This window comes from Gopherus flavomarginatus, chromosome 2, assembly GCF_025201925.1.
Source record: "Gopherus flavomarginatus isolate rGopFla2 chromosome 2, rGopFla2.mat.asm, whole genome shotgun sequence".
NCBI lineage: Eukaryota > Metazoa > Chordata > Testudines > Testudinidae > Gopherus > Gopherus flavomarginatus.
Window position 1 is genome coordinate 208,946,140 of NC_066618.1, and position 15,073 is coordinate 208,961,212.

At 37.3% G+C, this 15,073-nt stretch overlaps 1 protein-coding gene across 2 annotated transcripts in view; it reads right to left on the reverse strand.

Moving 5' to 3' along the window:
- Window positions 1-1,942: 1,942 nt before the first annotated feature.
- The window catches only part of VAPA (VAMP associated protein A), a 43,506-nt gene continuing 30,375 nt past the window's right edge, over window positions 1,943-15,073 (reverse strand). Inside the window, exons 3-7 of one of the 2 annotated variants that reach the window (XM_050942189.1) lie at window positions 14,914-15,017; window positions 10,091-10,171; window positions 7,380-7,619; window positions 5,941-6,117; window positions 1,943-4,561 (exon numbers count right to left, since the gene is read on the reverse strand). In XM_050942189.1, coding sequence (XP_050798146.1) covers window positions 4,403-4,561; window positions 5,941-6,117; window positions 7,380-7,619; window positions 10,091-10,171; window positions 14,914-15,017 — 761 coding nt within the window. In that variant the 3' untranslated portion in view covers window positions 1,943-4,402. The remainder of the gene's footprint in view (window positions 4,562-5,940; window positions 6,118-7,379; window positions 7,620-10,090; window positions 10,172-14,913; window positions 15,018-15,073) is intronic. The other variant, XM_050942187.1, reaches the window with a different exon arrangement.

Consider the following 15,073-nt stretch of genomic DNA (forward strand, 5'->3'; position numbering starts at 1 on the left):
AATTGAAAAGTGCCGTAGAGCTGGATGGCACCTGTGTACTCTCAACAGATCAGCCTCTGTTGTCTCACCCGCTTTCCCAATGAATAAGATGAGGCGATACCTGCATTGTAGGACTCAACAGGCAAGCACTTTGGAGGTGGAGGACCAGTAATTCACAATGATTCACTAGACTCCATTTGAAAGAAGGGACCCAAGCAATTTCAGGAAGTTTCCACTCAACCATACAGCTTCTTGAAGACAGGACACTTACATTTGGTGACCCTATGGTACCAAATGCCACAAAGGTCCAGCAGGTTAAGTATGGATGTTAATTCCCTTGTCTATGGATAGGTCATCCAAAGTTAACAAGTGCTACCTCTGTACCATGCCCCAGCCTGAAGTGTAACTGAAGGATCTTAGAGACTGACAGCTGACATGTGACAGCAGAGATTATTTGCTATCTTTTTGATCTGCTTGCTTAGAAAATGGAGGCTTTATCTTTTAACATCCAGGAAAGGCAGGGGTCCATTACAAAAGATTATATGCCAACTGCCATCAACACTCCATGATTTCTACTTGTGGGAATTGATTTAATTCTTGAAAAGAGTGTTTTGTGTTTCTGTTCATGGATTCTGCTTGTTGGTTGTGGTTGTCTATATGTGTTCTCCATTAAACTAAAAAAAGTTGGGAAAATTGTGCATTTAACTTCATACATGACTTTATGGCCTTTATCATTTTCGCCTGGCTGCGGATGATCTTTTCTGTGAAATAAGAGGATAATACATCACAGTGAAAGGTGGTATATTCTGGAGTAAATCAGAGGCAGTCTGGATTTATGAAGTAATTTAGACTCCTAGAAAGTGCTACAGGGGGACTTTGCTATTTACTAAAGCAGTAGACTCCATCTTCTTCACCTCCTTGGTCAGAAGGTTGTTGGATGAGTATAAAAGCAAACAAAAGCCCAGAGGGCTCCAATATAAATACAAAAGAAGGTATGTTCTTTTTTACCACAACACTCAGAATATTTTAATTTGTTTACTGTGTCTGACTATCCAACATGTGAAAACTGATCACTAACAGTTTACTGCTAACTTTATGCTTAAAATTATTTATCAACATTAGCTATAACAAACAAGGCAGTATGGCAAGCCACACAGCAAACTAGGTACACCTATTTGGGACAGAAACACAGATCTACTGTATAAACTTGAATCAGTAAGTCTCAAAACAAAAAAGACACTGTCACATTTTTAATAGTTTATTAACACTTTATGCTTTGTAATACCCTTAAAACCTTTATAATAAGATTTGCTTATCGATGTTATCCTTTCCCATTTGGCAAAGGCCTTTTGCCCCCCTGAGACACACTAACAGAGCTCATGCTAGTGTTTTGTTGGTTTATTTCCTGTATGCACATCGGTTTCAGTCACAGCAGGAACATGCAAGATTCTTCACTGACAGCACTTGTCAGCTGCTTTCAGAGAAGCGGTAGGAATGCATAAAAAGACTGCACATTGGTGCAGGTTGCAGAGTATTTTTTTTAATGTGCTCGATAAAGGGTAAGCTAATTTATTTACTATAGTAATTATGAAGTAGGTTAAATTTGGGATCTAAATTACTACAGAAATGCATTAAAAGACAATGAAGTATTTTCTATGTAGCTGAATTTCTGAAGTGTTATACATTTTTTTAAAGTGCTATATCCATAAAAAAAACTTAACATACTGTACTATGTATTTGGGATCAAGAGGTTTTTGTTAACATCTTGCCCTAGCGAGCAAGCAAAAATGCAATGCGTTCTCCATTAAACTAAAAAAAGTTGGGGAAATTGTGCATTTAACTTCATACATGACTTTATGGCCTTTATCTTTTAACCATACTCTCACTATTAGCAGTGGGGATTATATTTCCCCATGCTGACATACACAAGTAAGCAGGCACACAAAGTAAGAAGTTCTAACCATTTCAGGAACAGACAAACAATTTAATCCATATTACATAATTCACTGAATACAGCTGATCTCATCCAAAGTCACTCCTGAGAGCAAAATAGTTTTAGCATTACATTTTATATACAGTTATGAAGGATTACTGGAAACCAAAAGAGTCTCCTTATATCAGGAGCACCTCATGTTATGTATATTGTTACGATGCCTGTTTGCACTTTTAATCTGCACATATTACTTCAACCATAACAATTTCCACCTGCTTTGTATTTATAAAAATTCATATTAATTGGCTGATTTTATAATCATTTTTATCTCAATAGAGGTGTCCTTTTCCATTCTAAAGTACTGATGCCAGACATCCAACATAATTGGGCTGCACTGAGAAATGACTCTCTCTGCTCTATAGCCCTGAAAATGCTGGGCATTATTACAAATCTTTGCATATACATATCTTTATGATTGCTTTGTCTGAAGCAAACTACATCCTGCACAATATAGCTTTTTTGTTACTTTACATGTTAGCAGCTTTCCTTTAAGAAACAGGCTTTTACAGTCAGATGTATCACCATTTTGACAGAGCACAAACTGGAGAATTGTATTGGTTTCTGAACCAATGGAATCAAAATAATCAAGACTTTAGAATATTTTTCCAGTCATTAAGCTGAGAGGAGACTTGAATGCAGACACTGGAACATACAAATGGAAACATCTGTACTTGCATGCTTTTAAGTGAAAGGATAAGCATTATTTGTATTTTCTTTGTTGTCTTCCTTGTACATATGCAAGATGTTTTTAGAAAAGTTTACCACAGATAGCAATGACAGAACATGATGTAATTATAATTTTTCATTAAAAAAGCACTAGAAATCAAAGGCAACCAAGATAATGAATGTTTCCCTAGAACATTTTTCTCAGCTACACAATGTGTGTATACACCAAGGTCTAATACACTTAGCTGCACCACATCAAGTCAAGCTGTCCAAGTACATATACAATTTTGCTTACAGGAGTATATCCCTTCCAGAATTTGTCAGTTTACAAGAAATTCCCTGTGTTGGATTATGCTTAGTCAGAAGTATGGATATATTTTTTTTTCCCAATACTACCATCTACTTGGTTTTATGACCTGTATATCAGAAATGAGGCAAGACGTAAGATTAAGTGCAGGAAAGCAATAAATGCATTCTCTAAAACTTAGATATATATGGTTAAGAATAGGTAAATTTGCCAAGAGTTGCATGAAAGTTTTTTTATTTGTTGGGTTTTTTTGGGCGGGGGAGGAGTTAAATTGAGGCTTGCTCAGCAAACATCAACTCCTCTGCATCATGGAAATTCATTATGGGTGTTTGAATAGAAAAAAAATGTATTTAAGAATATCAGTTAAAATGGAGTTACAAAGAGAGCTGATAGATTAGTAAACTTGAATGGTGTACCCTCTATGAAACCAAAGGAGAATCTGCCCCTGGAAGACACCCAACAGACTCAAAGATGCAACAGAAAGTTGACTGTTATACACCCACACAATCCAAGTAAATATTTTAAAACCAGATACTGAAAACATTTGTCTCCCAATATTGATACCTGCTGGATTACCTACATTATCTCTATGTCTCAAAATAAGTTAGATAATTATCTGTTCTATAGCTGAAAGCAGCCAAAAAACTGTTCCGAACTTCATAAATAGAATGGGAACTCTTAATGTTTGTTTCAAACTTCAAATACAACAGTCTAAGCCAAAGATTGAAAGTAAATTAAAAAATATCCATTTGTTACAAGTAGCAAATTATCACGAACAATGAACTTGTTAGGAATCCCTCTAAAAGTATGACACACACAAACAGGCTACCCAGCAGAAAATCTGTTAATTTTATTTCTGTTTTTAATATTAAATATCATGGGACAGGATTGTAAGGATGAAAAACTGCCAATAACTGCCTCACAAGGGATAAGAAAGAAATTCTGCCATGATATTAGCAAAGTAAGTAAAGGAGAAAATTTACACAGTAAGAGGCACCATTTTCCCTCCAGAAAACCTCTTGTCATATTCCTGAACAAGTGGGATTAGCAATCTAATAAATCATTTTTCAAGAGGTAACAGTAACAGATAAAATTTTAAGGATTATTAAAATAACATTTACAAGACTCTGAACAATTTTTGAACTCTTATTAAAACCACAGAAAGAAAGAACAATTCTTTATTTATGAATTTTCATACAGGACTGAATGTGCAACTGACACCTGCTATTGATGATTTAATGTACAATTTTGTCCAGTAGCCGAACAGTTTGTCTTTTTTTAAATTGTGTTTTCTAACCGTGCGAGATCATTAAAGGCAAAGCCTGTATGACGCTGTACACAAAAATGGTCACTTGGGCCATACTACCAATGAAGTGGTAGGTAAAGAAATCTTTTTCTGCCCAAGGAAAAAAAAAGGAAGCTGCACTCTGCATGCTTCTCTCTCTCTCTCTCTCTTTTTACAAGATGAATTTCCCTAGAAAGAATCCAATGAAAATGGCTGCAATTACAACAAGAAGTGAAGGAAGAGGATTGGAGCCATTCTCTCTGAGGGCCAAGGCTGTGGGTGATCCAGATTTATCGGAGTGTGTTACCTTTCTGAGCCTCAAGCCTTCCTCCTGAAAAGAACACATGCAAGAAATTCATGAATATGGAATCACTGTCTTATGAATGGTGAAAATTTAACCAGGAGACTGAATCTCTTTGGTAAGTATTTAAACCAGGTCATACAAAATCATTTTAGAAGAGTAGCTGTACTACTACTTTTTAAATTGAAAAAAAATCAAGATACTGCAACATTCAAAGCAAGTGTACATTTATCAAGTTACCCTTTCTTTTTTCCAATACCTAATCCACACGTATTCCACCCTGTTTGTGTATACCTATTAGTAAAAGTAATAAAACTCTCATCTTGCACACTGAAAAATCCATCTTTAATTTACACAAAAAATTTAAGTAAATGAAACAACTCCCCACTAGCTAACATTTACATTTTGTGGTTTCCCCATGTGCTCTGATATCACAACTACTGTTTAGAAGTAAGCTTTATTTCAGATTTCTTTATACATTAAAATGTTATTATTTGACAATATAGGAACTGTCATATGCCCAACAGCTACAACGACAACATATAGTTGTATACTGATAAGTTATAATTATGGAAGAAACTTTGGATAATGTTTTCACCTCTTAGCTCATAGTACTACTACAAAAAGCTAGCAGAAAGCAACACCACATTGAACACAACTAGTAAGTGAACAATCAAGGGATTTTGTACGCTAAAATTCTGTGATCTGCAATGCTGTTGCATTGGTTCTCAGCTATATGCACCTGAGTAAATATATATATGTACCTAATAAACAGACCCAAAATATTGTGAAAACAGATAATAGTGAGTTTTTATGAAAAGCTATAATGCAGTGGAAACTATAAAGACACCCAAGATGTTTGAGTACCAACTTAGAAAATTGTACTTCTTATTCCACTACATCTTAAAAATATATATAACTGGCATACTTTCAAATTCTCATCAGTGGAAAGAAAAAGATACCATAAACAACTGATGAGTGTTTACATTTAACATGAACTTGTGCTGCACACATTCTTGCATCATGGAATAATAATTCCTAGATGGTTTAGAAACAGGTTTAAAAATAAGCTCACTTACTTCTGAAATTGACACAGAAATGGAGTTTTTAGATTAGGAGAGAAGTGATAGCTTAGCTAACAGTGCTGCTGAAGAAATAGCTACATTTGATCAATCCCTATTTCTTAGGAGAACAAGAAAATTATATAGCAGATGATCCTTGTTATACAGATAATTGTATCTACTTTGTTCATTCTAAGAAGTATTCCCCAAAATATTTCCCCTTTTTAAGCTTTATGCAGATAAAACTTCAGAAGTTAAGTTTTATCTGCATGCATCTATACAAATCCATGTCTTAATCACCTGTTTAGGAGTAACTCATTTTATGAAACTCATTAGAACAGAACTTACTCTCAGGTGCCGATTTTCATCTGACAGTTTCATCACATCAGCCTGAAGTCTTTTGCACTCTTCCACTAGTTTCCTTGTTTCAGTATCATTAAGAGACACACTATGTGGTTTTGGCATCGGTCCATCCTGTTTAGATGTATTCAGGACTGGGGCAGATTTGCTTGCTTCTACATCATTCTGCAAATATTAAGAATAACTTGAGAATTTTAATTTTCTAGATCCAAAGAAATACTTACAGCTTAATATAAAAATTGAAAAAATTAAACTACTGCTACAATGTATTTCAAATGAAGTTCATATCTGAGGCAATCCAAAACACAGCATTAAAAGGCACAAGAACATAGCATTGTTTGCATTTAGCACAATGCCACTGAGAAAAAAGCCAATCCTTACACTTCTTGAGTTAACACTGACTCAACAGGCATCCAAATGATAACGTAAGATGTGAACTTCCATTTTTATATAAAAGGAAAAGAAAAAAATTAAGTAATAGGAAGCAATAAAAAACAGCTAACATTAGAAAGACGAAATCCAGGACACACAAGTTCTGTTAAGGACTGATGCACGATAAGGAAATAAAAATATTTTGAACTTTGAGTGCTTCTCATGCAAGGAGCTCAAAGCACTTTACAAATATTGACTAAACCTCACAGCATCTCAATGAGGAAGGACTCCACTTATTTTGAATATGGGTGAACAGAAGCAGAGGTTAAGTGATTGCCCAAGGTCATGCAACAAGATTGTCACAAAGCTGGAAATAGAATCCAGGAGTCTAGATTCCCACATTCCTGCTTCAGACATTAAACAATCTCCAGTGGACATTAAAAATACCATTCCATACAGTGATGACCTGGATTAACTATATAGTTAAATGGAATTATAAAACAAAGCAACCACATGCTAACACCACTGGAGATAATAGTAATTAATATCATAGTAAATTATGTTAACACTACTTTATTTTTTCCTGATTAACTATGCAGTTACTTTTACTTAGGTCACCACTCTACTGCACCTCTTCAAATAGCAAGCAAGCAGTCTGATTTGGTATTTAACTTTCAAACAAACAGATAATAAATACTATTTAAACTTAATACGGCAATTATGTAAAAACAGAAGATATCTTGATTTCAATATGCAGAAAAAACAAAGGTCTTTATAACTAACTGAACTCCATTAGTAACAACTCAAGCTGCTACTGGTTATCTCATTACACCTGTTGACATTTTACAATATATTCTACTGTATGGTCATAAAGAGCCTAAGGGCCAAATCCTGCTGTCTTCCATAGGCAGTACCCATTGGATTCAACAGAATTACTTGTGTGAGGACAGCATGATATGGCACTTAGCTTGCAAACCAGCAATAAACTAAATAGAAATTGCTTTAACATATAAACTCCACTAGAGCCCTAAAGCTTTTAGCTCCCTGGAACAAACCTGCTTCTTCTGCTGTATGACCTCACTGACTGGTTCCTTCATGTCAATCTTCTGGCTATAACTGATAGGTGTCTGAAGAAAGTTGCTGCTCATTGGAGTGAAATACTTGTATCCTGGTGTAGGTAAATCCTGAGGTGGCAGGTGAGCCATACCCTCAGTACTCGGCAGATTTCTCATTGCAAGATTTAAGGGAGTGACTAAACCAACGGCTAAAGGATTAGGTTCTGCAACCCCACGCTGCTACTCAGAAAAACATAAACATTATGTACAAGCAGTAATATAAAGGTACCAAGTTATAGAAAGTACAAAAAGTTTGCTTCAGATGTTAGTTTTATACAATTAATTGCAATCTTTATTTGACCCCTTTGTGTGTATCCATTATAATGCAGACTTTAATAATACGACCACATACTATTTTTTTCCAATGAACTTCTGCCTCGTTCTGTGGACAAGATGGATGCTTCTTAGGGCTCTGAAGTGAATGAGGCTGTTGTCTGCAAGACCCCTGCCTAGGTTTATGAATGCAGAGATAGTTCCCAAATCACAACTGACAATATTTAGGTAACATGCTTTCAATACATAGGCCTGGGAGTTCTACTCTTCAAAGTCCTGCTCCCTTGTAATTTCTGAGTAACTTGACAGCAAGTTGTTATTTTGAATGTTAGACAGTGCAGAGAGGACAAGGCCTCTTCAATTTACACAGCTTGAAATTACCATCTGCCATACAATTTGAATGGATTTTGGTGCAGACAGGTAAAAAGATGCATCTTTCTAACCTGTATTTCCCTTCCTTACTGCTAACCTGAAAGATGGACACAGGGCCCACGAGTATCTGTACTAAGCCCAAGTGCAGCACCTCCTTTTTGAGGAAAACTGAACTCAAGATTACAGGTTTGAAATGAGTGATTGAAGTTTATTTTTAAATGGACATCAATACTTTCATTAATATTCAAATTAATTTTTAGCATATGAAAAGTCTTGCACATAATATTGAAAAGTCATTTGTTTACCCAATCTGTTGAAACAGCCAAGAATATTAAAGCATCAAAATGAAGGCTGAAAATTAATGCAAAATTTATCTACTGACATTCTTAAAACTCACAAATTTTAAATGTTGTACCATCTGTAAAGGCCACACCACGATTTGTATTAACTATATCCACAGAATGTTGTTCCTCAAGGCAAAGGCTTATTTAGCACAGCTCACCAACTGTACACCAGTATGCTCACTTAATATGGTATAACAATTTCCTGTTTCATGTTTGCAGTGTTATTGTACCCATGTTGGTCCCAGGAATATTAGGGACACAAGGTGGTAGTTCTTTTATTGGACCAGCTTCTGTTAGTGAAATACAAGCTTTTGAGCTATACCAACCTCTACTTCAGGTCAACTTCAGTTTGTCCAACAGAAGATATTACCTCACCCAACTTGTCTAATTGTATACTAAGTACGTATATACTCGTTCATAAGCTGATTTTTTTTAGTAAAAAGGGGAAGCACCAGAGAAGGGGGTCGGATTATGAACGGGTATAGAGAGAGGGAGAGGTGGGACACAGCCCCTCCCCCCAACAGAGGGGGCAAGGAGAGGCTGCACAGCCAGCAGAGCCAGAAGGAAAGAGGAGGAGCTTCTGGCCACACTGCTCTCCCCGCTGCTTTCCCCCCAGCCTCCGAAGCAGCTGCAGCTCCAGAGCTGACAGGCTGCGGCCGCGCCGCGCCGCTCGGCCTGCCAGAGCAGCTCGAGCCAGGACAGAGACATCCTCCCCTGGGCCTCCCCATATAAGGTGGGAAGGGATGAGATGGGGAGAGTGTGGGGGTCCTGGGCTAGGGGTGGGCTCATGCGGGGGGGTGGTCACCGGGGTTACTCCTCTGACCCCCAGCTTTTCCCCCCCAAAAAATTTCCCCACCAGTTGCTGTCCTGGCCCGTCAGGGTAAGCAGCTGGCGCGCCAGGACGCTTTGTTTACTTAGGTTTACCTCCATGCCTGCAGACACTTGAAGTAAACAAACCATCTCGGCCCACAAGCAGCTTATCCTGACGGCCCAGGAGCCAAAAGTTTGCTGACCCCTGAATTACTTTCCATTTTTACTTATCCATCTTGGGGGGCGGGGGGTCATCTTATAAACGAACCAGATTATGATTGAGTATATACGGTAATTCAGTTCATCATCAGAATGGTAAAGTTAATTAAGGTAAAAGGGGAATTTGTGAGAATATGAAATAAACGCTATAGGATAAAAGAGGGACACTTGTCAAATGTTAAATTTGCCTTCCTTCCCCTATTTCCAGGTCCATTCAAGTTAGATGACAAGCACATTCTTGCATTAGACAACATTGCCTGTACTATACTGAGGTATAAAAATACCAGGAACCCCAAAGGAGAATAGTACGGGTTAAGTTCAATTGCTTTTAAAAAATATGGCTCCAATATTGCAGAGCTAACCATTTATTTGAAGAACATGTTCAGATTTTGTAAAACCATATCATACAGTGAAAGACTGCAAAAAGCCAGCTAGCAACGTGTTTAGGAGTTAAGAAAAAACTTTTTTAAAGTTAAGTTACCTGTTTGCTAATTTTCTTACTTTTGGTATCTGGGACATTCAGCACAATGTTTATTATCATAGCATCTTTAAAAACACTCAGATCCATGATAAACAAACTGCTGCAAGATCTTGAAAGGCTTAAAACATAACATCACTTAGTTTCTGACTTACCAGTTTATCATTTTCGTTGGGCATTTCAAACACACATCTCAATTTGGAGTCCATTAGGTCATCCGGTTTTGCCTCTTTCCACTAAAATGACAATTTTTATGGTTATTTAATATACAAGGTTCATGCAAACCAAACCCAAACATTTCCTAAGTGATCTGCTTTTATACCTTCTCAATACTGAAGTTTGAATATTGCCTTTATTTCAGCTACAATTTTCAGACTCTGGCTTTTAAACAATTCTCATCACCATTATTCTACAAATTATAATGAATAATGGAAGCTAGAGATGTGTAAAAACTAAAGTCTGGAAATAAAGATGAAAAACAGAATGCAATATTATGAAGCAACTTCTGATTTTAAAAGGAAAGAACTAAAAGATGTTTAGATAAAATACAGAAAAAAGTCTGTACTGTATTTTATAATGGCAGTATTATCTCCTTATTAACACGATCCTATATTACACCTTTCAGAGTAATTTTATTACTACAGGAGGCCAGACTAGATGGGTCATAGTGGTCCCTTCTAATTGATTCATAGATTTCAAGGCCAATTCTCCTTACCCTAGATTTCTGAACTATAATACCACATTGCAGCTTTTAATACATTACTGTTTGGGCCTATAGAAATATTTCATAGCAGCTGATAAACATTTTGAATTATAGTAGACTGTCAAATATCCTCAACTATAAGAAAGGCTGGAATACTCCCTCCTTGCAGATAACCAGTATTTAAAATACTGCCACTTAAAATATGTCTTAGGCTTACTGAGTTCCAGATGTCAGCTGCAATTCTTGAAAGCATCCACAACTATTCCAACCCTCTCCTGCTGCCAAACACCCTTTTTATGGCTAAGTGTTTTTTAGACTTAAAATGCTTAGTCACAAGACTTCCTCCTAAGAACGGTACACAAAAATGGCCCCCTACAAGCTTTAAGCTTCAGAACAGCCACAAAAATTGTATATGTCCACTAGGGGGTAGAGCTTAGTCAAATCACTCCCAAATAGAAATAAGTGTTTCCATGACACTAATGAACACAAAGAGGTATTACATACCATCTTATCTGTTAAATAGAATATAAAGAATGGTCATAAAGGCATCCCAGGACACTAATAATATTAAGCACCACTCAGCACTGATCTGATATTGAAACCCTGTGATATATCAACGTCGGTTAACAGTGTAGATTTTCTATAAATGAGTTGAGGAAAATCGTAGTATGTTAGATATCATTTTTTGGATGTCCATTTTAAATACACAGTGTCTCTTTCATAAGCCATTTTATTTTTTGGGAATAGATTTAATATTTCAAAGTTAGTTTCTGCCAAACAAATTATAATCCTAGCCAGACAGAAAAGCGGTTCAGACAACAACCTAGCTTTCTGGTGGCTACTTCATGTCCCTCCACCTTGAAACACTTTTTAAAAATTACTTACCTGTAATTGTTCTACAAAGATTTACACCTCAACAAATAACTGCCCTTGGGTCTCCTGCTCCTGTGTATGGACACAGAGCAATTCCCTAGGCTCAATTTTTGAGCTGCTGGTTCCAGCGTGGGCATATCTTGAGCCATTCTGCTGCAGAATAATGGCCTAATACTCCAAAGTTAAATTCCCTCTGAACTGGAGATCAAATTATTCCCAAAGGAACATTTAAAACAGTAAAATATTAACCAGTTACAGATTACTCAATTCTGTTGGAATGAAATTGGTTGAAGAATCTGTTGAGGTGTTCATCTTCAAAAAACAGCCATTACAGATAACTATGCTCAAGGGATGCCTAAAGAAAAAATGAGGACAACATACAATTTTTAATAATCAAAGTGAACACTTTGAAAATGGTAATTTAATGGTGATGTGAAGAAGATTAAAAACCATGCAAGTTTTAATCAATCAATTTGTTTAAAAAAGCTAAAGGAAAGACAAACAGGTATACTGAAAAGCTCCTAAAGAATGACAGAGTTTGGGCAGAAGTTCTGTAACATTAAATATCTGTAAAACTCCATGCACCCCTAGGTTACTCCAAATATTGACTTCTGCTAGAGTCCAAACTGAGCAGTGGTACTTGGTATGTGAATGTAAATAATTCCATGGAGGTGGAAACAGATCTGAGGTTTGCTGCAGTAGGTGATTTGCCTTGCACTAAGAGGGCTTCTGAAATTATCTTGAGACAAAAGCATTACAGATAAACAGAATCAGTTTGAAAAAGCTATATTCCATAAAATCCCTTTCCCCTTTTTTCCAGAGGCATTTAAACTTGGTTGTACAACATTTTGCAATCAAAATGATTAATTTTCTGCAGCTTTAGAGCAGAGGGTATTGAGTTAGTGTATTTTCAAGGATGGTAATTTAAAATAATGTTTCAGAAGTGGATTTTCATATCCTTCCTGGATAATGCCAATAATCCATGCAACCAGGATCTAACAGAGCACGGGGTTGGGACAAAAAACAGACAGGGAGCTCCACTGAGGCAGATTCTTGCTAAACTCTCCAGAAGCTTTAACAAAATCTGGAGGATTATGACTGCTTCTGATGAAAAGAGGCCATAGTGAACCCTTAAACTTCTGAGGAAAAGGAGATAACAGTACAAGCCTGCTGAGCCCTAGTGAATTTATTTTTTTGTAAAACCTGGTTTCTGGCCTTTGCCCTTTTGTCTACTCTGAGTTACCCCGGTAAGCATCTTGGGAGTGCACCAGGGCTGACCAAGGAAGTTCTTGGAACCAGCACCAGTGGCAAGAGCCTCAAATCCATTCCCTGAATCTGAAGGCACATGGTTACCAGATCCCTGGGGCCAGGAGGACTCTCTCTCTCTGCCTCCTGAAGGAGACATTGAGGCCTTGAGGTTAGAGCACCCTTCAGAACTAACAGTAATGGAACAAATATCTCCGGAAATATGGACCATCCACCTCTTCCTGGATCTGTGATGGTAGCTTTTCTTCCTAGAAGACAGTGCTCCAGCACACAAGATCTCTCAGTGTTACTGTTCTTATCTTTACTCTTAAACGGAGCAGAGAGCACACAGAGATAAACACCTCTACAGGAACTGAGCCTTGGCTGAGGACTCAGATGGATCCGATGGGATCCTGGCACTGACCCTGACCTTCAAGGTTCCTTAGCAGTGAGGGAATCCCTAATACTTAGGGATGCAGTCACTGCAAGGAATTCATGTTTGAAAAGAGGTTTCTCCAGTGCTGATGAGCATTCCATCATTGGGGTCCTAGAATCAACCAGCTCAAATCAGTCCTTTCTCCAGCACCAATTGTACATGGTTTTAGTGGGTAATCTTTCTTTTGAGCCAGCTTTCAGAATTTGGGAATTTTTGAATAGCACAACCAACTGTTTGATCTGAAGTTAGTTGTGGGTCCCTTAATCCAAATTCCTGCATCATGAGGAAAGCCTGGATTATGTGTCTATATAGCCAGGTAGGCCCCAAGTATACAAGTCATGTACATGAAGCATCTATCTCAGAGGTAGGCAACCTATGGCACGCGTGCTGAAGGTGGTACGCGAGCTGATTTTCAGTGGCACTTTCACTGCCCTGGTCCTGGCCACCAGTCTGGGGCTTCTGCATTTTAATTTAATTTTAAATGAAGCTTCTTAAACATGTTTTAAAACCTTATTTACTTTACATACAACAATAGTTTATAGACTTAAAGAGAGAGACCTTCTAAAAACATTAAAATGTATTACTGGCATGCGAAACCTTAAATTAGAGTGAATAAATGAAGTCTCGGCACACCACTCCTGAAAGGCTGCTGAACCCTGATCTATCTAGAAAGTGGACCTCCCCAATGTAAATCAAACAGCTAGTGTACATCTGCCTGCCTCTAGGAATATTGGAGAGGTATGAAATGTCCAGGTTTAACTGGTGTATCTTCTCCAGGTCTTTGAAAACTGCATTGGCTAGAAAACTCCTGATGCCAAGAGTGGAATGGAATCAAGCCTAGCTGTGCAATGGTTAAAAGAAATTGGACGAGAAGCCTAAAAGTCTTAGTACCACTATAACAATAAACTAAACTAAACTGAAAGAACACACATGAAATATACAAGAGAAAGCCTTGGGAAAATCCAAGTTAAGATCCTTAGGCATGGGGCAAAATCATTTGCACTAACAGCTAAATATGACAATAACTAAGGTACTGGGATCACACAGCCCTTATATACTCTGTGCTCTGAATGCTTTCCAGAAAACACCCGTACTTCAAAGACTGAAGGGTACATATCCCAGCAATCGTATCTGTCAGCTCAACCTCAGGTATGTGCTTACTTCTACAAGAATGGAAAGTGAGTTTGTAGTTTGTACATATTTTTGCATTCTTGGTCTTCCAACAGAAGAAGGCTTATCTTCTCCACCAGACTATTTTGATTCCCATTAGACTCTGTCCCAGCTGAACTTCTTTTACATCCAGTAACTCCATTCTCATGTTAGAACTTGCCACTTCACACTTTCTTTGAACTCCTTCACACTAACCCTGTTCACTGTCTGTTAACTGACTGCAAGGATCAATAGATCCATGCTGTAATACTCAAAACTAATTCATCCGCGCATCATTCACATTCAATTTGCCTACTATTCACCAAGCCCCCATAAGTAACTTTCAAACAAAACTCATTAAGCAATTCAGAAGCACTAATTACATGATTTTGCATTTGTGATTCAAAACCTTTGATCACTTATTCACAGTAGTCAGAGAGTTCTTCAGAAAATGTCTGTTGAGTTTTGTTCCGGAGTAAGAATTACTTAAATCTGAACATAACATGTTTACCTATTACAGCAGAAACTGAATTTTAAGCAGGCAGCATATTCATGTTAATATGTTTACTTACCACTGCCTCCATATCTGAAGTGCTTGGTGGCGCAAAGATTGTCTGTACCATAAACTTGTGTTTACTCTTCTCATTTGGGTCATAGTCAAAAGGCTGTAACATTACTGTACAAAAAACAAATGTAAGATTATTCACGGTTCTTCAACTGATCATTTAGTGC